The sequence below is a fragment of the Cervus elaphus genome, chromosome 33, assembly GCF_910594005.1.
Source record: "Cervus elaphus chromosome 33, mCerEla1.1, whole genome shotgun sequence".
NCBI classification, from domain to species: domain Eukaryota; kingdom Metazoa; phylum Chordata; class Mammalia; order Artiodactyla; family Cervidae; genus Cervus; species Cervus elaphus.
In genome coordinates this window covers 21,430,995-21,454,326 of record NC_057847.1, presented here as the reverse complement: position 1 = coordinate 21,454,326, position 23,332 = coordinate 21,430,995, and the positions used below count along the sequence as shown (strand labels likewise).

General features: G+C 39.7%; 1 protein-coding gene across 7 annotated transcripts in view; it reads right to left on the bottom strand.

Annotated features, from left to right (window-relative positions):
• CCDC141 (coiled-coil domain containing 141) overlaps positions 1-23,332 on the bottom strand; it is a 224,136-nt gene that overhangs the window by 147,096 nt on the left and 53,708 nt on the right. For all 7 annotated transcript variants that reach the window (XM_043894547.1, XM_043894545.1, XM_043894543.1 and 4 more), the window contains 3 exons: positions 16,844-17,035; positions 13,114-13,222; positions 210-463 (listed from right to left, as the gene is read on the bottom strand). In XM_043894547.1, the coding sequence (XP_043750482.1) occupies positions 210-463; positions 13,114-13,222; positions 16,844-17,035 (555 nt within the window). The remainder of the gene's footprint in view (positions 1-209; positions 464-13,113; positions 13,223-16,843; positions 17,036-23,332) is intronic.

Below are 23,332 nucleotides of genomic sequence, written 5' to 3'. Positions count from 1 at the left end.
GAAAAAAAAATTTTAAAGAATTAAAAAAAAAAAAAATGAGGATTACAATGAAAAGAAATAAAATCTTTGTTTTTATATTACTTGCTTGGGAAAGCAACATGGTACTTTGGACCAAAGACCAAAGGATTTGACCATGACAGTGATCATCCACATAACAAGCCAATCTCACTAGCCAAGGTCAGGATGCCATCAGTGCCCCTTGAGGTTACCTGACTTTCCTGTTGGTCCCACTGATACATCCGCAGAACCTGACTCAGTTCCTGCTGCTGTTGCTTCAGGTACTTGTCTAGTTGCCGCCTCCTGTCTTGGAGAAGTTCAAGAAGACTGTCGATCTTCAGGCAGCTGTTTTGAGCTCCCTGAATCATCTCAGCATTTACATTAGGTCCATCACACTTGATTTTTTCTATGAAGTCAGTGAGTTGTTGACTTTTGTTTAAAAGGGCTAGAGATCGTTCTAAGAGTTCTAGAGAAACAAACAAACAAACAACAGTGATATGAGCAAGCTCTTATATAGTAATAGTTGGACTTTTCATATCATTTAAAATATATGTAAACCTCTATTACAAATAAGGGATTCAAATACGTAAACATAAAATGTCTCTGATTGAACTGGTCAGATATCTCAGCCTAACAATTGCTATGATGCCAACTGCCGAGTGGTAGGAGGCTGAAGTTTTCAGCATTAGCATAAATCAGTACAGGGAGTGGAAAGACTCTGAGATTTGAGCACTGGTTGAGTTCGTTTTTAGTGGTATGATGCTGGTTAAAGCGCCTCCTCTCCTTCGCACACTCTACATCCTGAGGTGACTGGACTAAATCTGAGGTTTCAAAGCCAGTGCCTTCAGTGACCAAACAAGAGCTCAGTGGCTGTGCTGGCCAGGTGCCCAGATGCCAGAGACTACGGCAAAGTGGAAAATATGTGCTTAGACTCACAGGATCAGCCGTCACTAGTGTCAATCAACTGCGGACATGAGAGAATATGGGTTCAGAGTTGATGGGGTTTCCAAATGTTAGAGAGTTATAAATATGGATTTTTTGGTAAAAGTTTCTGATTTTTAAATGTTTTATAATTTGTATTTTTAAATTGAAAAGAATACTGAAGGATAAACAGAACATGGCTCTCTGGCAAATGGGCCACCAACTTGTGCCCTCTGGAGTAAATAGCATTTTGGGTTTGGGCAACATCTTGTCGAAATGGCAGCTTAAGCCTGAAAATTAAAGGGCCATCGAGGGAGAGAGTGTAGAAAAGGGAGCTGAGAGTAGCACTGCAAGAGCAACCTCACTTTGGGATCAACTGGAAGAGCAACTGGGAAACTATCCACTCTCCACAGTCAGAAACCCAGCAGACAAGCATGACATATCCCTCACCCTAATTTCATCTCTATTGAGACCTGTCAATTTCACTTTCTATCTCCTGCATCTGTCTATTTTTCTCTATCCCCAGTACAGAAAGCATCATCTGTTCCCTGAACTTGTGTGTACATGTGCTCAGTCGAGTCTGACTCTTTGCGACCCCATCGACTGTAGCCTGCCAGGCTCCTCTGTCCATAGGATTCTCCAGGCAAGAACACTGGAGTGGGTTGCCATTTCCTCCTCCAGGGGATCTTCCTGACCCAGGGAGGAAGATCCTGTGTTTCCTGCCTTAGGAGGCAGATTCTTTAACACTGTGCCACCTGGGAAGCCCATATCCACAACAGAAAGTATCATCTGTTCCCTGAATTTGTGTAGTCATCTCTTAGTTGCATCTCCTCTTCAATCCATATATTAGCCAGAAAGATTGCTTCTAAGCACAGTATGTCTCTCTCTCTCTCTCTCTCTCTCACACACACACACACACACACACACACACACCCCATCCCAATGGCTTCCCATTGTCTTTGAATTAAGGACAGACCCCTTAACATGATTTCAGTTCTGGCAGTCTGGTCCTTATCTTCCTTTCAGATGGTCTCAATCTCTTTATCTTCATCCATATCTTCCTAATCTCACACACAGTTGACTCCCTGTTGCCCCAGGAGTTTTCACTACATTCTTGGCCAGGTACACCATTCTCCTCATCCCTTACTTCTTTACGTTTACTCTATGCATACTTCAAGTCTTAGTCAATGCTCAATTTCTCAAAGGAGAAATCAGACTAGAACACATCTTCCTATTCAGTGTTCCCATAACACAATGTTCCTCTCGTTCACAGCTCTTATCACAGCTAGAGTTCTATATTTATATGTCAGGTTAGTTGACTAATGTCTGTTTTTGTCACAAGGCTCCAATGCAATATGAGGACAGGGGTCATGACTGTATCCTTAGCACTAGAGTAGTGACTGGCACAGGGAGATGTTCAATAATTTTTGTAGAAAGCTTGCCTGAAAGTGACGTCGCTCAGTTGTGTTCAACTCTTTGCAACCCCATGGACTATAGCCTACCAGGCTCCTCCGTCTATGGGATTTTCCAGGCAAGAGTACTGGAGTGGGTTGTCATTTCCTTCTCCAGGAGATCTTACTGACCCAGGGACTGAACCTGGGTCTCCCGCATTGTAGGCAGATGCTTTTACCGTCTGAGCCACCAGAGAAGTCACTGAAATCAAACGTATTAAAAAGGGGGAAGAATTATGAAAACTAAAGATGCCAGAGATCAGCAGTCCTTCAGAGAGATAAAAAAGAGATGTTGGGAAGACTTGGGGTTTTGAGATGGGTAAGTAATAGAAACAAAAGCCACGTTACCAGGTTGAGAAGTGGGAAATAATGATGAAGTGAAGTCAAAAAGAAAGGACAATCTTTGAAACATTTGTGGCTAAAAGAAAAATAAGGATAAACCATCAGCAGAGTTGAAGACATGGCCTTTTATTTTCAGATGGGAGAACAGTGAAGGGTACCCAGAGAGTAAGTATGTAACACTATCAGAGAGGGACTGTGCGTGCGAAGTCACTTCAGTCGTGTCGCCTCTGTGCAACCCCACGGACTGTAGCCCACCAGGCTCCTCTGTCCCTGGGATTCTCCAGGCAAGAATACTGGAGTGGATTGTCATTTCCTACTCCAGGGAATCTTCCTGACCTGCGGATCAAACTGGGTCTCTTTGTCTGCTGCATTGGCAGGCAAATTCTTTACCCAAGTGTCATTTGGGAAACCCAGAAATGGACTGCTGCTGCTGCTGCTGAGTCGCTGTAGTCGTGTCCGACTCTGTGTGATCCCTTAGACAGCAGCCCATCAGGCTCCCCTGTCCCTGGGATTCTCCAGGCAAGAACACTGGAGTGGGTTGCCATTTCCTTCTCCAATGCATGAAAGTGAAAAGTGAAAGAGAAGCCGCTCAGTCGTGTCTGACTTGCAGCGACCCCAGGGACTGCAGCCTACCAGGCTCCTCTGTCCCTGGGATTTTTCCAGGCAAGAGTACTGGAGTGGGGTGCCAATGAAGCCACATATTCTAGTCAGTAGCTCTGGGTTCTTCTCACTGCACTGTGGCTCTCTACTTTAGCATTCTAGCATCTGGCCGTTAACGACGCAGCAATGACTGTGGTGGTTGGGCCAACTGACTCTTCACTGACACCTTTTTTTGAGAGCTAAAGAGAAACTGATGTATTCTGAGATTAAAAGGAAAGGATTTGAAACAGTTTATGCTACATGACCTAGATTTGTCCAATAAAGTATTAGACAATGTTATCTGCTCAGAGCAAGAAAGGCGGGGTTAGGTACACTGGGCAATGTGACTGAGAACTAATAACACAAAGTAACAAACAACAAAAACAACCATATTCTTGAAGCAGGACGAGGAATAAGATAAACCACGTAGAAGAAGAAATCTCAAGGAGCGGATTAAAACTAAAGTATATCTCTCACATGGAGAAGTGGAAGCAAACATGAAAAAATGGGAGAAGCAGGGACAGAAAAGAAAAAAAAACATATCTGTCTAGAAAAAAATTGTTATGCAGAAGGGAAAGAAAGAACTCAAAAATGAGGTGGAAACAGGTTATAGAAGTCCTTGCCTATCAAACTGAAGAGTTTTGATTTGTAGAGTCTTAATGTAATCAATAGTACATCTGATTCTCTATGTATAGGTACGCATATTTCCTTTACACTGAGGAGTGTGAATGATACTGTGAACAGTTACACACATCCAGGAAGTACAGGCAGGTGTGGGGTTTGCACACATGCCATATGCTTTTCTTCCTTCCATTAACTAGCTCTTACCTACCAGACTTTTCAAATAAGAGAGGGAAGCAGAGCTTTCCAGGCTCAGGGTATTGTAGACTGACAGTAGGTCAGGCCAACCTGTTCTAATCACCACAAAATACACATAACTACCCACAATTTTCATTTGCATCTTTTTCTGGTTTTCTGTTTCAATTTCTGCCAAAACAGTATAACCACGACCATGGTACCGCAGGCATGGAGCCTCCTGAGCCCAGGTCAACTTGCAAAATGCACCTAGACCATGGTCAGTCTGTCACCTTCTACCACTGAGGCCCCTGAAGTGGATAAATTGTTCTCTATGTTTTCTCTGTCAGTTCCTTTGGTTCTTCCTCTGTCAGTTTCTTACACCTTAACATTTTTTAAAAGTTTATGCGGAGAGTTCTGACAAAATGTGGTCCACTGGAGAAGGGAATGGCAAACCACTTCAGTATTCTTGCCTTGAGAACCCCACAGACAGTATGAAAAGGCAAAAAGATAGGACACTGAAGATGAACTCACCAGGTCAGTAGGTGCCCAATATGCTACTGGAGATCAGTGGAGAAATAACTTCAAAAGAATGAAGGGACAGAGCCAAAGCAAAAACAACACACAGTTGCGGATATGACTGGTGATGGAAGCAAGGTCCAATGCTGTAAAGAGCAATATTGCATAGGAACCTGGAATGTTAGGTCCATGAATCAAGGAAAATTGGAAGTGGTCAAACAGGAGATGGCAAGAGTGAATGTCAACACTCTAGGAATCAGCGAACTAAAATGGACTGGAATGGGTGAATTTAACTGAGATGACCATTGTGTCTACTACTGTGGGCAGGAATCCCTTAAAAGAAATGGAGTAGCCACCATAGTCAACAAAAGAGTCCGAAAGGCAGTACTTGGATGCAATCTCAAAAATGACAGAATGATCTCTGTTCATTTCCAAGGCAAACCATTCAATATCACGGTAATCCAAGTCTATGCCCTGATCAGTAATGCTGAAGAAGCTGAAGTTGAACAGTTCTATGAAGGCCTGCAAGACCTTTTAGAACTAACATCCAAAAAAGATGTCCTTTTCATTATAGGGGACTGGAATGCAAAAGTAGGAAGTCAAGAAACACCTGGAGTAACAGGCAGATTTTGCCTTGGAGTACAGAATGAAGCAGGGCAAAGGCTAATAGAGTTTTTCCAAGAGAACTCACTGGTCATAGCAAACACCCTCTTCCAACAACACAAGAGATGACTCTACACATGGACATCACCAGATGGCCAACACTGAAATCAGATTGATTATTTTCTTTGCAGCCAAAGATGGAGAAGCTGTATACAGTCAGCAAAAACAAGACCAGGAGCTGACTGTGGCTCAGATCATGAACTCCTTATTGGCAAATTCAGACTTAAATTGAAGAAAGTGGGGGAAAACACTAGACCATTCAGGTATGACCTAAATCCAATCCCTTATGATTATACAGTGGAAATGAGAAATATATTTAAGGAACTAGATCTGATAGACAGAGTGCCTGAAGAACTATTGACAGAAGTTTGTGACATTGTACAGGAGACAGGGAACAAGACCATCCCCAAGAAAAAGAAATTCTAAAGTAAAATGGCTGTCTGAGGAGGCCTTACAAATAGCTGTGAAAAGAAGAGACGTGAAAAGCAAAGGAGAAAAGGAAAGATATACCCATTTGAATGCAGAGTTCCAAAGAATAGCAAGGAGAGATAAGAAAGCCTTACTCAGTGATCAATGCAAAGAAATAGAGGAAAACAATAGAATGGGAAAGACTAGAGATCTCTTCAAGAAAATTAGAGATACCAAGGAAACACTTCATGCAAAGATGGGTTCGATAAAGGACAGAAATGGTATGGACCTAACAGAAACAGAAGATATTAAGAAGAGTAGCAAGAATACACAGAAGAACTGTACAAAAAAATATCTTCATGATTATCTTCATCAGATAACCATGATGGTGTGATCACTCACCTAGGGCTAGACAACCTGGAATGTGAAGTCAAGTGGGCCTTAGGAAGCATCACTACAAACAAAGATAGTGGAGGTGATGGAGTTCCAGTTGAGCTATTTCAAATCCTAAAAGATGATGCTGTGAAAGTGCTGCACTCAAATATGCCAGGAAATTTGGAAAACTTAGCAGTGGCCACAGGACTGGAAAAGGTCAGTTTTCATTCCAATCGCTAAGAAATACAATGCCAAAGAATGCTCAAACTACTGCACAATTGCACTCATCTCACATGCTAGCAAAGTAATGCTCAAAATTCTCCAAGTCAGGCTTCAACAATATGTGAACCGTGAACTTCCAGATGTTTAAGCTGGTTTTAGAAAAGGCAGAGGAACCAGAAATCAAATTGCCAACATCCGCTGGATCATCGAAAAAGCAAGAGAGTTCCAGAAAAACATCTATTTCTGCTTTATTGACTATGCCAAAGCCTTCAGCTATATGGATCCCAATAAACTGTGGAAGATTCTGAAAGAGATGGGATTACCAGACTACCTGACCTGCCTCTTGAGAAATCTGTATGCAGGTCAGGAAGCAAAAGTTAGAACTGGACATGGAACAACAAACTGGTTCCAAATAGGGAAAGGAATATGCCAAGGCTGTATATTGTCACCCTGCTTATTTATCTTATATGCAGAGTACATCATGAGAGACGCTGGGCTGGATGAAGCACAAGCTGGAATCAAGATTGCCGGGAGAAATATCAATAACCTCAGATTTGCAGATTACACTACCCTTTGGCAGGAAGTGAAGAACTAAAGAGCCTCTTGATGAAAGTGAAAGAGGAGAGTGAAAAAGTTGGCTTAAAGCTCAACATTCAGAAAACTAAGATCATGGCATCCGGTTTCATCACTTCATGGCAAATAGATGGGGAAACAATGGAAACTTGGCTGACTTTATTTTTTTGGCCCCAAAATCACTGCAGATGGTGATTGCAGCCATGAAATTAAAAGACGCTTGCTCCTTGGAAGGAAAGTTATGACCAACCTAGACAGCATATTAAAAAGCAGAGACATTACTTTGCCAACAAAGGTCCGTCTAGTCAAGGCTATGGTTTTTCCAGTAGTCATGTATGGATGTGAGAGTTGACTATAAAGAAAGCTGAGCGCCGAAGAATTGATGCTTTTGAACTGTGGTGTTGGAGAAGACTCTTGAGAGAGTCCCTTGGACTGCAAGGAGATCCAACCAGTCCATCCTAAAGGAGATCAGTCCTGGGTGTTCATTGGAAGGACTGATGTTGAAGCTGAAACTCCAATACTTTGGCCACCTGATGTGAAGAGCTGACTCATTTGAAAAGACCCTGATGCTGAGAAAGGTTGAGGGCAGGAGGAGAAGGGGACGACAGAGGATGAGATGGCTGGATGGCACCACTGACTCAACGGACATGAGTTTGAGTAAACTCCAGGAGGTGGTGATGGACAGGGAGGCTTGGCGTGCTGCAGTCCATGGGGTTGCAAAGAGTCAGATACAACTGAGTGACTGAACTGAACTGAACTATGTATTTCTAGTTATTTATTCTAACATTTGATCACACAAAGTGATGTATTTTCCTCAAGGGTAAACTGTCTAGATATATCATGACCTTCAAAAAATAAAATCTCTATAGTGCACTTAAAGACTGTGTTTTTCTGTGTATACAAACCCTACTTACCACACAATACCCTGTGATGTGAGCCTTCTAGATATTGAATAAATTTTTGTTTGTTTTGGTTAATTGGCACTATATCTAAAAAAGCAATATTAAAGTAATTATTATACTAAAATACCTAATTATGAAATATAAATAACAAAGTCAAGATGGATCAATGAGGGGTATACACAAGTTAAATTGAATTTAAAGCTTGTTAAAATTCAAATGAGCAATTTTTAAAAAGCATCAACATCACATTTTGACATTGACTACATGGGTGATATTTCTTTCAAATGTATTTTTAAATATTCCAAATGTTACACAATGTGATAGTGTTTCTTAAATTTATTCAATGAATATTTTTAAATTATACAAATGTAGAGAAAATACTGAATAGTATAATAGACCACAAAGTACCTATATCTCAGACATTTAAAATATATGTAGAAATTTAAGATAAAGGAAGTCATAATATGATTGTTCCTGTAAGGAAGCTTTTTAGGCATTATGTCCATTATAAAAAGGCCATTGGAAAACTGGAGGGTGGAATTGTGATTCTTGAGAGCTTAGAAAAAGTTTTCTCCTTCTTAATGTCCCTGTAGTACTTTATTGCTCATTTTTTAAAAATTCTTTTATTACTGGAGGATAATTGCTTTACAATATTGTGGTTTCTATCATACACCAACATGAATCAGCCAAGGTATACATACGTCCCCTCCCTCCTGAACCCCTCTTTCACCTCCCATCCCATCCCTGCCCTCTAGATTGTCACAGAGCACGGGTTAAGTTCCCTGGGTCACCTAGCATATTCCCACTTGCTATGTATTTAACATATGGTAATGTACGTTTCCATGCTACTCTCTCATTTCATCCTACCCTCTCTGTTCCCCACTGTGTCCACAAGTCTGTTCTCTATGTCTGTATCTCCAGTGCTGCCTGCAAATGGGTTCATCAGTACCATCTTTCTAGATTCCATACATATGCATTAATATTTGTCTTTCTCCTTTTTAAAAAGCATCAGGGTCACATTTTGACATTTTGTGTCTAAGAGCTGGTTAATGAAAGGTATCAAAGCATAAGGAATATGTGGAAACCCTGCCACCTGCCCATACTTTCTGTGTGTGTGTGTGTGTGTGTGTAACCACTTACAGTATCATAGTAAGCTCTTCAATGTAAAGGTAATGTTTGTCTTTCTCTTTCTGGCTTATTTCACTCTGTATAATAGGCTCTAGTTTCATCTGGTTCATTAGGACTGATTCAAATGTGTTCTTTTTTATAGCTGGATAATATCCCATTGTATATGTGTAGCGCAATTTCTTTATCCATTCATCTGTCAGTGGACCTCTAGGTTGCTTTCATGTCCTAGCTATTGTAAAAGGTGATGCCATGAACACGGGTCCATGCATCTTCTTTCAATTATGATTTTCTCAGGGTATACACCCAGCAGTGGGATTGTTGGGCCACATGGTAGTTCTAGTCCTAGTGTTTTAAGGAATTTCCATGCTGTTCTTCATAGTGGCTGTATCAATTTACATTCTTACCAACAGTTATTGCTCACTTTTACATCATGCTCCTGAGTCTTAAATTGGGATTATATACAAATAATACTCAATAAACATACTTTGAGTTGGATCTTATTCTAAACCCTGGAGATTCTGAGATGTACTCATTCCACTCCTCCAGAATCATATAATCTGGTAATGTAGACAAATAGGGAAATAAAAAATTATTACTACACAATATGCTGGGTGGTAAATCAGAAGAACTCATAGGAAACAAAATTCACCAATAAATGTATGCACCCCCCATTAACCTGTAGGCTCCCTGATGACAAAGGCCAGGCACTCTTCAATACACAGGCCTCTGGGTTTCTCACCTGGCATGGGTTCAGAAAATATTGGCTTAATTATGTGTTGTTGAGTTGAGAGCAACCAGACTGGTAAGCCATCTGGAAATTATTTGTTGAAAGACTTAAACTAACTAGGCATGTTTCACCCAAATGAAAGATTACATAGGACATTTAGTCTTCAACTATTTCAAAGACTGTCACATAGTGTAGGGAATGAACTTATTCTGTAATTTTCCAGAGGGTAAAATCTTCCATGCATTCATCCTGGTTCTAATGTCTGAAATGTTACAAAATAAGTCTCCAACATGCAACACATCCTTGGCATTGCTGAATAAGAAAAAAGTATAGGTTTTGAAGTAAATTTAAATACAGTGAATATTAGAGGTAGGTTTGATTGTAGTTTTTCCAGTCATATTTAACTATTGTTCCTAATAGTTACATTTTGTGCTACTCATTAATCAACATCTCAGAATCTTATGATAATTCCTAACTATAATTATGTTCTTATTTGGTTGCAAGTCATGTCTGACTCTTTTGCCACCCCTTGGACAGTAGCCCATCAGGCTCCTCTGTCCATGGGATTACCCAGGCAAGAATACTAGAGTGGGCTGCCATTTCCTTCTCCAGGGGATCTTCCCAATCCAGGGATAGAGCTTGGACCTCTGACATTTTCAGGAGGATTCCTTACCACTGAGCTACCAGGGAAGTCCTATTATAATTTAGTATTTATTTATTATATTATAATATTATAATTATACATTACAGTCTAGCTGTAATTTATTTTCCTAAATTTAAAGGTAATAGATATTGATGTGATCTGAATGTGCGTCCTTCCTAAAATTCATATACTGAAATCCTAATGCTCAATGTGATAATATTAGGAAATGGGACTTTTGGGAGGTGAATAGGTCCTGAGGATGACGCTCTCATGAATGGGATTAGTGTCCTTATAAAAGAGATCTCATGGAGCTCCCCAACCCCTTATGCCATGTGAGGACACAATGAGGAGTCTGTAACCCAGAAGAAGGCCCTTACTCAACCATACCATCACCCTGATCTCAGACATCCAGCCTCCAGAACTGTGAGGAATAAAATTCTGCTGTTGATAAGCTGCCTAATCCATGGTATTTTGTTACTGCATCCTAAATGAACTAAGAAGATACAATGTCCTTAACTGAAAATGAGAGTTTTGCTCTTGAATATGCATTTCAAATCAGCTAATCTTAATTATATCCCACTGAATTAGTTGATTAATAAACTTCACCAACTCCCATTTTATGAAAACAAAGCCCTTGAAGCTACCTTGGGGATATGAAGTGGGAGCCAGATATCCTGACGAGAGCCTCCTACAATCTTAGTGCTTCAAGTGTTACACAGAGGAACACAAAAATGTCATGATAAACATGCCCCCAGAATGGAAGACTATTTTGTCATCACAAAAGTAAAGTATGATTCTTATCTTTGGCTAGCACTGTTACCCATTTTTCCAGAGTAAGAGGAGGTCTGGTGGACTCCCCTGGAAGGCAGGGCATCCGTCCCACCATCAGCTGGAGGCCAACGCCTTGCAGCCTAAGCCCTCCAAACACAGCAGCTTGTGCCCTGTGACAAATGGCTCACTGAGCCACAGATCCTAGTAACTCAAAGAGCTAACACTAACAACGGCATTAGTGGCACTAACAAGGGCACTTCCTCTTCCAGCTTCATCCCAGATGCTTATGGAAAAGTCCCTCCACTTTCACCACAGCCCCTCCCCCTCCAGTCTCTCTGGAAAATGCTGTCACGTGATGGCCTTAGTACCAAACCTCTTCACCAAGAGCATCCATCAGTGTCACGTTTTCAGAGGTACAATTGCTGCATTATGGTCACGTTGGTGGGATGAAGATTGAATTGAGGCCACAGAACCCATCTCAGTGGCCAATACTCAATTCACTTTCCAGCCTAAGAGGAATTTTGGGTGATTCTGTTTACCCAATTTAGGCTCAGCTAGACTGCTGCTATATAAAAATGGGCACGCCACTGCTCTAACACTGATACTTTTGATGCTATTTATAACCCCCGTTAGTGACAGGTCCTATAGAACAATAACTGTTGGAACTATATGCATATATGTGGTTGGATCTCAAAAAGTTTACACAGGAAAGATTGAGTCCTTTAATCTTTGAGTTTTAGAAAAATAATGATCTTTTTTTTTCCATTTATTTATATTAGTTAAAGGCTAATTACTTTACAATACTGTAGTGGTTTTTGCCATACATTGATAAGGCTCCTTTGGAGGGTGTTAAAAATACAAAATTTATTTGTGGTTTTAAAAACACCTTCTGTCACTATCCAGCATGATCAGGTTTATGAAGCTAAAAGGGGAGTTGCTATTGCTGTTTAGTCGCTAAGTTGTGTCTGACTCTTTTGCAGCCCCATGGACTGCAGCCTGCCACCTCTATCCATGGGGTTACAATGAGACAAATGAGTTCAGGAAGCTATCCACTTGTACTCAGATCTACTTGGCAGTAATAATTAGAAAAGAATCCATTAGGAAGAAAAGAAGTGATTGTTCCTATTTATTATCTAATCTGCTTTCACAGTAAAAGATTACAGTAAACAGCTATTCTTCCACAAATTCCTTCCTTACTACAGTGCTGGCCCAGTCCAAATTCTGGTGGGAAAGGTCTAACACACAAACTGTTGGTTAACAACTAGGCTGTCTTTATAGTTGTTTCAGGGGGAGTTGAAAATAATTTTATAGAGTGTTTTCTTAGACTTTCATCTGGAAAAAGTTCACTATTTCTTTTAACCACCATAGTGAAAGGAAATTTCCTTATCAAGAGCTGTTATTAAAAAGGTGATCTTCATTTACTGACTCTTAGAAGGAACAGTCACTGAATTCAACCATTTATTTAACCTGGAAAGATTTCATGAAGCTCCACCCAGGGCTGGCACCTCACTAGATGCTGAGGATACAGGGATGAGCAGGGTGGCACTGGCGCCTCCTCAGGAACTAAGATCCAGCAGACTGAATAACTGAACTTCCCAGAGGCTCTTCTACCATCCTTTAGCATCATTTACAACTAGTTCTTTCTTGTAGAAGATGACCAAAAATAAAGCTTTATTTACCCTTACTTGGAACAAGTTGAGGTATTCATAAGCAGATAAATTAAAAATATGCTCTCATGCATGAGCATTCTCATGTTAGTATCCTGAGAACTTTTAAAAGCTTATGTGAAAGGACTTCCCTGATGGTCCAGTGGCTAAGACTCAGCGCTCCCAATGCAGGGGGCCCATGTTCCATTCCTGGCAAGGGAACTCTACCCCACATGTCACAACCGAGTTCACATGCCACAGCTAAAGATCCTGCATGCTGCAACAAAGATCAAAAATCCCACAGGCCGCAGTTAAGACTCGGTGCACCCAAAACGAATAAATAAATATTAAGGGAAAAAAAGCTTATGTGAGGAAGACAGGTAGTTCTTGCCTTTGGTATGATGTTCATGAAGTTGAAGGAGTGACTTCAAGGACTCGGCACTCTCAAACTCCTGAGTGTTCTGGAGGAACTCTTCTGCTTGGTCTATTTTAATGGCAAACTACAACAGAAATAACAAGGGAAACACATTTGAAAAGATAAAAACCGAAGTGCCACATTTAGTTATATGTAAACGTTTTCCATGAATTATTGGCCTAGCCGATTGTGTATGTGTTTCTGGGATGATGTGTGTGTTTGTGTGAGCATGTGCTGGCTCACATGTTTGTATGAGGTTTGTGTGCCCATGTAGTCAATTTGCAAAGTGCCGAGATAAGAACTTTCCTCTGTCTGCTTTGCATTTCTTTCATACCTGGAAATACATGTGTATGCTGAAATAAACCCATCTGGTTACAGTTCTAATGTCTATTGAAATTTTCAAGTAAAATTATTGTGTCCCATGTAACAAATACAGCTGCTGTCAACATTCTAAAGCAGTTTCTCAAAGAACAACCACAATGTTTGTTAAAAGAAACCTACAAAAGTTTGTGTAGCCAGTAACCTACATAGTTATTAGTAAATTTAACTTAAAAATCCACTTAAAGAGGTTGAAATACATAGTTGATTCTTTTCTCGATAATTAGATGTAGAATTAAAAAATGTTAAGTCTCAGAACATAGCCTAATCCCATCTCTACACTTGATTTTAGGGCTGAGAAATTATGTCTAATCCTATTTCTTATACAAAGCAAAATACATATATTATTGTACAGAAAGTGGTCCAAATAGAAACATACCAAAGGGTTATATTTGTGAGAAGGAATAGGATTAGAGACAGATGAGGAATGGCAAGCGTTTAGCTTTTAAATCTATAATTTGTAATTTTGTTTGAATTTTTTTATCAATAATTTTATGTACCTTTATTCAAATAAAAATGAAATTAGATGCAATAAAAAAGAAAAGTGGAAAATGTCTCTTCTACTTCAAGGAAAAAACAGGGAATGGCTACTTGACACCCTAAATGGTAAGGAACATGACCAACCTCTCTTTTTGTATTTCTCCATAGAGGAAGTATGAAAGGGAGATGCTCAAAGTGATGTCAAGATTCTCAGGGGAATAAGCAAATTTTAGAAAACAGCAAAACACACTCGGTAATGCTAGTACAGTATATGTGTGTGTGTGTGTGCGCGCACTCAGTAGCTCTGTCGTGTTTGACTCTTTGGGACCCCATGGACTATAGCCCATGAGGCTCCTCTGTCCGTGGGATTTCCCAGGCAAGAATACTGGAGTGGGTTGCCATTTCCTCCTCCAGGGAATCTTCCTGACCCAGGAATGGAACCCACGTCTCTTGCATCTCCTGCATTGGCAGGTGGATTCTTGTACCACTGCCTCACCTGGGAAGCCCATAGTATATCCACAGTAGTAGACAAATAACTCTTTCACTTCAGCATAAAAGTTCAAAGGAAACTATCACCATTTATGAGAGCATTCAAATCAATACATTCACTTTTGGATGATGTATAGAATAAACTCATAAAAGAGAAGTATCAGTGAGAAAGACACAAAAGTCTATCACAGTGCCTGTCATCTTTTTCAAGTTTTATCCAAACTCTCATCTTTGGATTTCGTGATATCTAATATTTTTATGTGACAATTTAAAGATCTACCGTGTTTGATTATTACAGCAATATAAAATCCAGTTATAAACGGCATGGAAAGATGAGAGAGCAATTGCTAAGCACACCCTCTTCTGAAATACAGAGAAGGCTTTCACCATCCTGTTAGAACCAGCAGATAGACATCCACTGTCAACTGGGGACAGTGTTCCTAAACTGAAGAACAGTGTTTTAGAAGAGAATAACCTATATGATAGTTAAGCCTGTGAGTCTGAAGTCATCTTGTACTAACCATCAACCACGCAGTAACAAGTCATTTTGCATTTCTAAAGAACTGCATGCACATAGTTCACTAAGGGGATCCTATCTATACATTGTTTACATCTCTAAATCATTCTATTTCTAACAGTTCATTATAAGGATATTCTTTGAAGAGAAATTTCAAAGGAAAAACAAAACCCTGAGGGGTGATTTGGCTTTTCCTATAGATCATTACAAGAAATTTTGGAGCCGCCATGTAACTTATATCTATATTTCAACTTGTTGTTTGACATACTTTTTAAAAAGACAACCCAATAAAGAAACAGTGCTTTACTCAGAAAATCTTCCCTAATGTTCTAATATTAACCTTTATCTCAGGGATATTTTCTTTTCCCTACTTTTCTTCTTTTTACAGTCAGTATAGGATGGAAGTGGCAACAGGGGGACACTTTTCAAAGACCCTATTCTTAGTTTTGCTTATACAAGGGGCAGGGAAAATCATGTAGGAGTTTTCCATCAGCTAAGTATGAAATGGTTCACAAAATTGGAAGGAGGATAATATAAGAAACTTCATTTTTTCACTAGGAATCAGAGTACTGGGCTGAATTATGGGTTGACTTAGGAAGTATAATTCCTTTTATTTTATGTAATATATGGAAGTCATTTCTCATCATATAGAAAATCAGCTAGTATTAATGCTCCTACACAGTGAGAAACAAATATTAGACTTCATGTTTGAAAAAAGATAACTTCCTGTGCTCAGGCAACCTGAATTTCAAGGGCAGTTAATACTTATACCTCACCTACTAAGACAAAATGAATCAGATGTAGCTATAATCTGACCCCTGTAGGTGTATTTCACCTGGTTTATTTCTTTTCAGGAAAGAAAATTGTCCATGGGACTTTTTCCCGAAATAATCTGTGCGTTGGACTTCATTGTTCAAACTGTGAAAAACAAACCTTGAAAGTTACAATAAGGTTTTTGCTCCTCCTTTTAACTTTTAAACGGGTTCATGATACATGAGATTGCCTACCTCAATTTTAGTGTTCTTTTACTAATCTTTTTTCTTTCATTATTTTGGATTTAAGTCCTGAATTTTCAGTTTGGAAATATCATATTTTTCAAAGCTAGGGCTTTGTCATAATGAAGCAGTGCCCTCACATCAAAATGAATGAACTGCCACCTGACAGAAGTTAGAAGTGACATTTCCAGTAACTACCTTACACTAAATAGAACACCTCCTTTGAGACTGTTCTTTGAGTCTCACATTTTGAAATTGGGTTCTTCAAAAAACTGCAGAATTCAAGAAAAATCATGACCTTCTTAGGTCCAGGACTTTTTCCTTCCATATATTTCAACGAGCTCAAACTACAGAAATTCAACTACATGCCTTAGAGAGTGTACTCTATCACATGCTATGCTGACAAGTCAAACATTCTATGGACTATTATTCTGCAGTTGCCTTATCATAAGAAGCAGAAGAAACTGCGTCCTCCAACTGTTAGTTAACAGGAACATGTTAGAACAGCATTTCCTAGTAATCCTATAATCAGAGGTAATTGTTTGATTTAGTAATTCTATCATTATAATCTAAAGAGAGAAATATATCAAAATGGCTTATGGGTAAAAATTCCCATTTTTACTTAATATTTGCCAATTTTAATTAATCGCACTTATCTTTTGTTTGAAGGTAGACATTCAAAATACTAAAACTTTTATTTTGACAATCAAAGTTTAAATGTATATAACTTGGTTATTCTGCTGTTTAAAAAAAAAATCTGATCTCAATGTCTATTCAGAAAGAAAGGATTTTTAGGAGTGTCATCCATTTACTCTGAAGTGGAGAAGGGAAACTCTTTTTAACAAACCTCCAAGGCATTTTCAAAAAATTCCGAGGTCAATCTGAGAAGCTCCCTCCTTCTCTCAAGCATGGAGACCAGGGCTGCCCATGCTTCGCCCAGAGTTTCGGCCATGGCGTCATAGACCAGCCTCTGATCATTGTTCTCTTCAGCAGTCCTGTCTGCTTCTTGCAGGAGTTCCCAGACTCGATCTTCCAAAGCCTACGGCCAGGAAAAAAAAGGCAGAGTGTCACTCCATGTAAGAACTTGGGATCATATTTTAAACACCTAGATTTTTGAAATTATATGTCGTTTAGGAAGGTCTAGAAGAGAATTTATAAACACAAATTGTTGTGCAGGCAGGAAGTAAAGCATCCAGGAGACAGCAGTTGAGACTGTGGTAAACTGGGGAGCATGGCCAGGCTAAAGTCATCCACATTTGAATGTTGTTGAAACACCATAGAGATTTATAAAAAAAAAAAAAAAAAGCATGATTACATACACAGGGGCACAGAATACTATGTCAACTTCACATTACATAAAAAGAGAACTAATTGAAACACTTCTAGAAAGGAGTAATCATGAAAAAAAATTGTGAGAAATGAACCCAGTAAAACTTTTTATTCGAAATAGTTGTTACTGTTAACAAGCTTGTGAAGCTTAATGTAAATGTTAAGAGTAAGTTCTTGAAAGTGAACAGTCATAATGTAAAACTTAGAATATCTGTAACCAACACTGCATACTGCTTGAACAAAATGTGGAAGATGAAGGGCAACATGTGCTTTCATAATTGTCTCATTTGGGGACAGGAGGAGGATCCCACAGGTACTACTCTATTCTTGATATTGGCACCAAAATCAAGGCACAATTTTAAAATATAGTACATTAACAATAACATGAATAGATTCTGAAATGTCAACATAAAAGGAAACTAAACATGTGATGATGCAAAATACAACAAAGAAAATGAAGTAAATAAGAATACATTTATTATGACACACAAAACAAAATGATAGGAATATAATCAAATATCAGTTAACACTCAAAACATGAATGAGTTAATTTTTTCGATTAAAAGGCAAACAGTATCAGATTAAGGGGAAAAAATTCGACTAATTTATATTTGCTGGAGTCATCCCTCAACTAAAAAGATATAAAATCTTAAAGAGATGAGATATACTAGCAGAGACAAAAATAAAGGAGAATTAGCAATGTTAATCTCAGACAAATTAGAAATTTAAAAAAAAATCATTGTGATTAAAAAACAGTGCTTTATATTGATAAATTACACAATTCGCAGGGGAAATAAGGCACTCATGATGTTTATATTTATGACATTGAAATATTTAAAGTAGGTATGTGCGTGCATGCTAAGTCACCTCAGTCATGTCCAACTCTCTGACACCCTATGAACTATAGCCCGCCAGGCTCCTCTGTCTCTGGGATTCTCCAGGCAAGAATACCAGAGTGGGTGGCCCTGACCTTCTCCAGGGGGTATTCTTGACCCAGGGATTGGATCCACGTTTTTTAACTCTCCTGCACTGGCAGGTGGGTTCTTCACCACTGGTGCCACCTACACCCAGTCAGACCAAAATGCAATACAAGTAGAAATAAACAACAAAAGACCAGATGATAAAAGAAATCTCTTAGAAATTTTAAGAAAACACTTTAAAGAAAAATTCCTAGATCAAATAAAGAAAAAACTATAAATACAGGTTACTTAGAAGAAAAAAATAACAATGAGGCTACTATGTTTAAAACTTAAGATACACAGATATTTTATGCTTAGATGAAATTCATAGCATTAGACAACTTCATTTTTGAAAAAAAAAATACATTAAACATTCAAGTCTAAAATATAGAAAAAGACTCATAAATTAAGACAAAAATTAAAGGGGATTAACTTATTCAATATAAAATCAGAAATTAACAAATGAGAGATAAATATAAGAATCGATTTTTTTAAAGGTTGAGTCATTGAAAACCCAAATGAAATATAAAAACATCTGACAGGTGGGATCAAGATGGCAGAGTGGGAAGATCCTGAGCTCATGTCCTCCCACAGACAAACCAACACTACAACTACATATAGAACAACACATTCTGAGAAATATCTGAAGACTAGTATAATGGCTCTCCCAAAATTAAGGAAAATTTTGAAAACTACATCAAGATGGAGAGAAGTGGCAGAGGTGTAAAGTAGTCAGTATACATACCACCAGCGCAGGGACCCACAAGTGGGAAGGGATACCACAAATTCGAACGTCCTAAGGAGCAAGGGGTTCGAGCCCCATGTTGGGCACCTCAGCCTTTGGTACCAGCACTGGTAGGACAAGGCTCCCTTAACTGACTTTAAAAACCAGCAGGGCTCATGTAGAGCTAGAGCACTATACTAAACTGAGACTCTTAAGAGGCTTGTACACTAACTTACTCACTTGAGTCTCAGTGCAGAGGCAAAAGTTTGAAAAGTGTCTGTTGCTCTAGCCAGCCTGCCAAAGTTGTCCAGCACATGCAGTCTATTAAGACATAGAAGATGAAGAAAAGCTATGACCAATCTAGACAGCATATTAAAAAGCAGAGACATTACTTTGCCAACAAAGGTCCATCTATTCAAAGCTATGGTTTTTCCAGTAGTTATGTATGGATGTGAGAGTTGGGCCATGAAGAAAGCTGAGTGCCAAAGAATTGATGCTTTGGAACTGTGGTGTTGGAGAAGACTTCATGAGAGTTCCTTGGACTACAAGGAGATCAAACCAGTCAATCCCAAAGGAAATCAGTTCTGAATATTCACTGGACGGACTGATGCTGAAGTTGAAGCTCCAATACTTTGGCCACCTGATGAGAAGAACTGACTTAGTGGAAGAGACCCTGATGCTGGGAAAGATTGAAGGTGGGAAGAGAAGAGGACAACAGAGGATTAGATGATCAGATGGCATCACCGACTTGATGGACATGGGTTTGAACAAGCTCCGGGAATTGGTGAAGGACAGGGAGGCCTGGCGTGCTGCAGTCCATGGGCTCACAAAGAGTTAGACATGACTGAGTGACTGAACTGAACTGATGCTCCCACTCAAGATCATACCTTCAAGATTGAGAGAAGTAACTGCTTTGTCTAACCCATAGAAACAAACACAGAAAACCAAACAAAAAAGAGGAGTTTGTTCCAAATGAAAAACAAGATAAAACCCATGGTTTTACCCTGATGAAAAAAATCCTAATGAAATGGAGATAAGTATTAGGTTGATACACAAGTAATTGTGGTTCCAGACCATGAATTTTAAATCATTTTAACTAGCCTCAAACACATCTTTACTAATCAAAATAGGAACCATTACAATCAACACATTGTTGCTGATGAGAAATAAGTTTGTTTACTCCTGTAGCGTAAATATCCATGCTTCAGGATTCGATGAACTCTTGGAAAGCATTTTCTGCCTCCTGCTGATTGTGGAAGCATTTTCCCTGCAAAAAGTTGTTGAGATGCTTGAAGAAGTGGTAGCTGGTAGACAAGAGGTCAGGTGAATATGGCGGATGAGGCACAACTTTGTAGCCCAAATCGTTCAACTTTTGAAGCTTTGGTTGTGTGATGCACAGAAGAATTGGGCCCTTTCTGTTGACCAACACTAGCTGCAGGCATTGCGTTTCTCAGTGCATCTCACCAATTTGCTGGGCATATTTCTCAGATGTAACAGGTTTTGCAGGAAAGCTGTAGTGAATCATGCTGTCAGCAGACCACCAAGCTGAACACCAGGTCTTTTTCGGTGTAAGCCTGGTTTTAGGAAGTGCTTTGGAGCTTCTTCTCGGTCCATCCGGAGCTGGACATTGCAGGTTGTCACATAAAATTCACTTTTCAACGCACATCACAATCTGATCAAAAAATGCTTTGTTGTTGTTGTGTAGAATAAGAAAAGACACTTCAAAACAACAAATTTTTTGATTTTCGATCAGCTCATGAGGTAACTACTTACCAAGCTTTTTCAACTTTCCAATTTGCTTCAAATGCTGAATTAGCACAAAATGGTCAACACTGAGATCTTCAGCAACTTCTCATGTAGTTGTAAGAGGATCAGCTTCAATGATTGCTCTTAATTCGACACTGTCACTTTCTGATGGCCAGCCACTGCACTTCTCATCTTCAAGGCTATTGTCTCCTTTGCAAAACTTCTTAAATCACCACCACACTGTATGTTCATTATCAGTTCCTGCATCAAATGCGTTGTTGATTTTGCGAGAGTTGTCTCTGCTGCTTTACAACCCATTTTGAACTTGAATAAAAAAATCACTCAAATTTGCTTTTTGTGTAGTATCATTTTTATAGTCTAAAATAAATAGCAAGTAATAAGTCATCAGCAAAACAAACAAACAAAGGGAGAAATGAGCATTTAAAATGATGTATAACATAACCACATTTAAGAATGTATTCCAGTATCAAAGGGCAAAGTTCAACAATGTAAAACTGCAATTACTTTTGCACCAACCTAACAATTGCCTGATAAAAAGTACAAAGTGAAACTGTTAGTTGCTCAGTCATGTCTGACTCCTTGTGACCCCAGGGACTGTAACCTGCCTGACTCCTCAATCCATGGAATTCTCCAGGCAAGAATACTGGAGTGAGTTGCCATTGCCTTCTCCAGGGGATCTTCCCAACTCAGGGATAGAACCCCACGTCTCCATGTCTCCTCCATTGGCAGGCAGATCTTTTAATGTCTGAGCCACTGGAGAAGCCCAAACAGTCCAAAGCAACAGTCATAATGTCACACACCAAACTCAGAAGAATGGAGGAACACAATAAGAATTTCAACAAAGCTAAAAAATATAAAGAAGAACCAATCAATATAAAACTGACATAAAAAAAGAGCTAAAGAATACAATAACTGAAATAATATACTGGAGGGAATAAACTACAGATTAGATGATGCAGAACAACACATACACAATCTGAAAGACAAAATAGTGGAAATCAGAACAATAATGATAGTTTATGAAAGCTCTGGGACAAATTGAGATTATAAACATTTGCATTACAGGGGTCCCAGGACAAAGAGAGAAAGAGGCATGTTGTTGCAAATGGCTACATTTCATTCTCTTTTGTGGGTGAGTAATATTCCATTGTAAATATACACCACATCTTCTTTATCCACCCATATGTTGATGGACACTTAGGCTGATTTCAATTCTTGACTATTGTAAATAGTGCTGCAAATAAACATTGGGGTTGCTTGTTACCCTGGCATAGCCAGGTAGATTCACAAATGTAAAATAATTTGTTATGCATTAAACATTCAAGGTTCCCTCATACTTAATAAAGAAAGACAATAAAATTCATAATGCAACAAAGAGCTGGATAATTTCATACTTAATTCAAAACTTCCCTCAGGTAGAGTGGGTTGAACATGCCAATGAACTAACTCTTCAGAGACATCCATTGAACACTTGCCCACTCAACTCTCTTTGGTATTTAGGCTAACCACACATATGATTGTCTAAATTGCCAGGACAGTTAGATCAAATGTGTGTACTTTCTTAGTTTCCTCCTCATATGACAAGGCTGGCTAATTTTATATTGTCCATGTTTTTTCCATTTTATATATTTACCATTAAAATGGAATAACTTGGGAGGAGCCAAGATGGCAGAGGAATAGGACGGGAAGACCACTTTCTCCCCTACAAATTCATCGAAAGAACAATTGTACGCAGAGCAAACTTCACAAAATAACTTCTGATCGCTAGCTGAGGTCATCAGGCGCCCAGAAAAGCAACCCATTGTCTTCGAAAGGAGGTAGGACAAAATATAAAAGATAAAAAGAGAGACAAAAGAGCTAGGGACGGAGACCCATCCCAGGAAGGGAGTCTTAATAGAGGAAGTTTCCAAACACCAGGAAACCCTGGCACTGGCGGGTCTGGGGGAAGTTTTTGAATCTCAGAGGGCAACCTAACTGGGAGGGGAAAAATAAATAAAACCCACAGATTAGGTGCCTAAAAGCAACTCCCAGCAGAAAAGTACCCCAGATGCCCGCATCCGCCACCAGCAAGTGGGGGTGGAACGGAGAGGAGCCAGCGGCATTGCTTAGGGTAAGGACCGGGCCTGAGTGCCCTGAGGGCAATCGGAGGGAGCTTTTGTGAGTTACCAACTTAAACTGTGGGATAGCAAGAGAGAGAGAGAGATAATTAACCGGCCTGAACACACTGCCGGCCATTCGCAGAACAAAGGGACCGAGCAAGTCCAGAGAAGAGCTCGCAGGCTGCAGACCGGCCCAGCCCCGCCGGAGGCAGGAGGCAGGGGGGAGGGAAAGGGGCAGGCTCGGCCCCAAGGTCCGCATCCCCTACCAAACTGCAAACAGGCCTCCAGTTTCTAACCAAAGACCTCCTGAGATTCTGAATGGTCGACATCCGCCGGGAGGGTCGCGGCGAGACACAGGGCACAGGCACCCAACCGGCGCGGGCGGGGACTGGGGCTGGGGACGCGGAGGGCAGGAGGCGCACGCACCCGATTGGTGCGGACGGAAACTGAGACTGGGA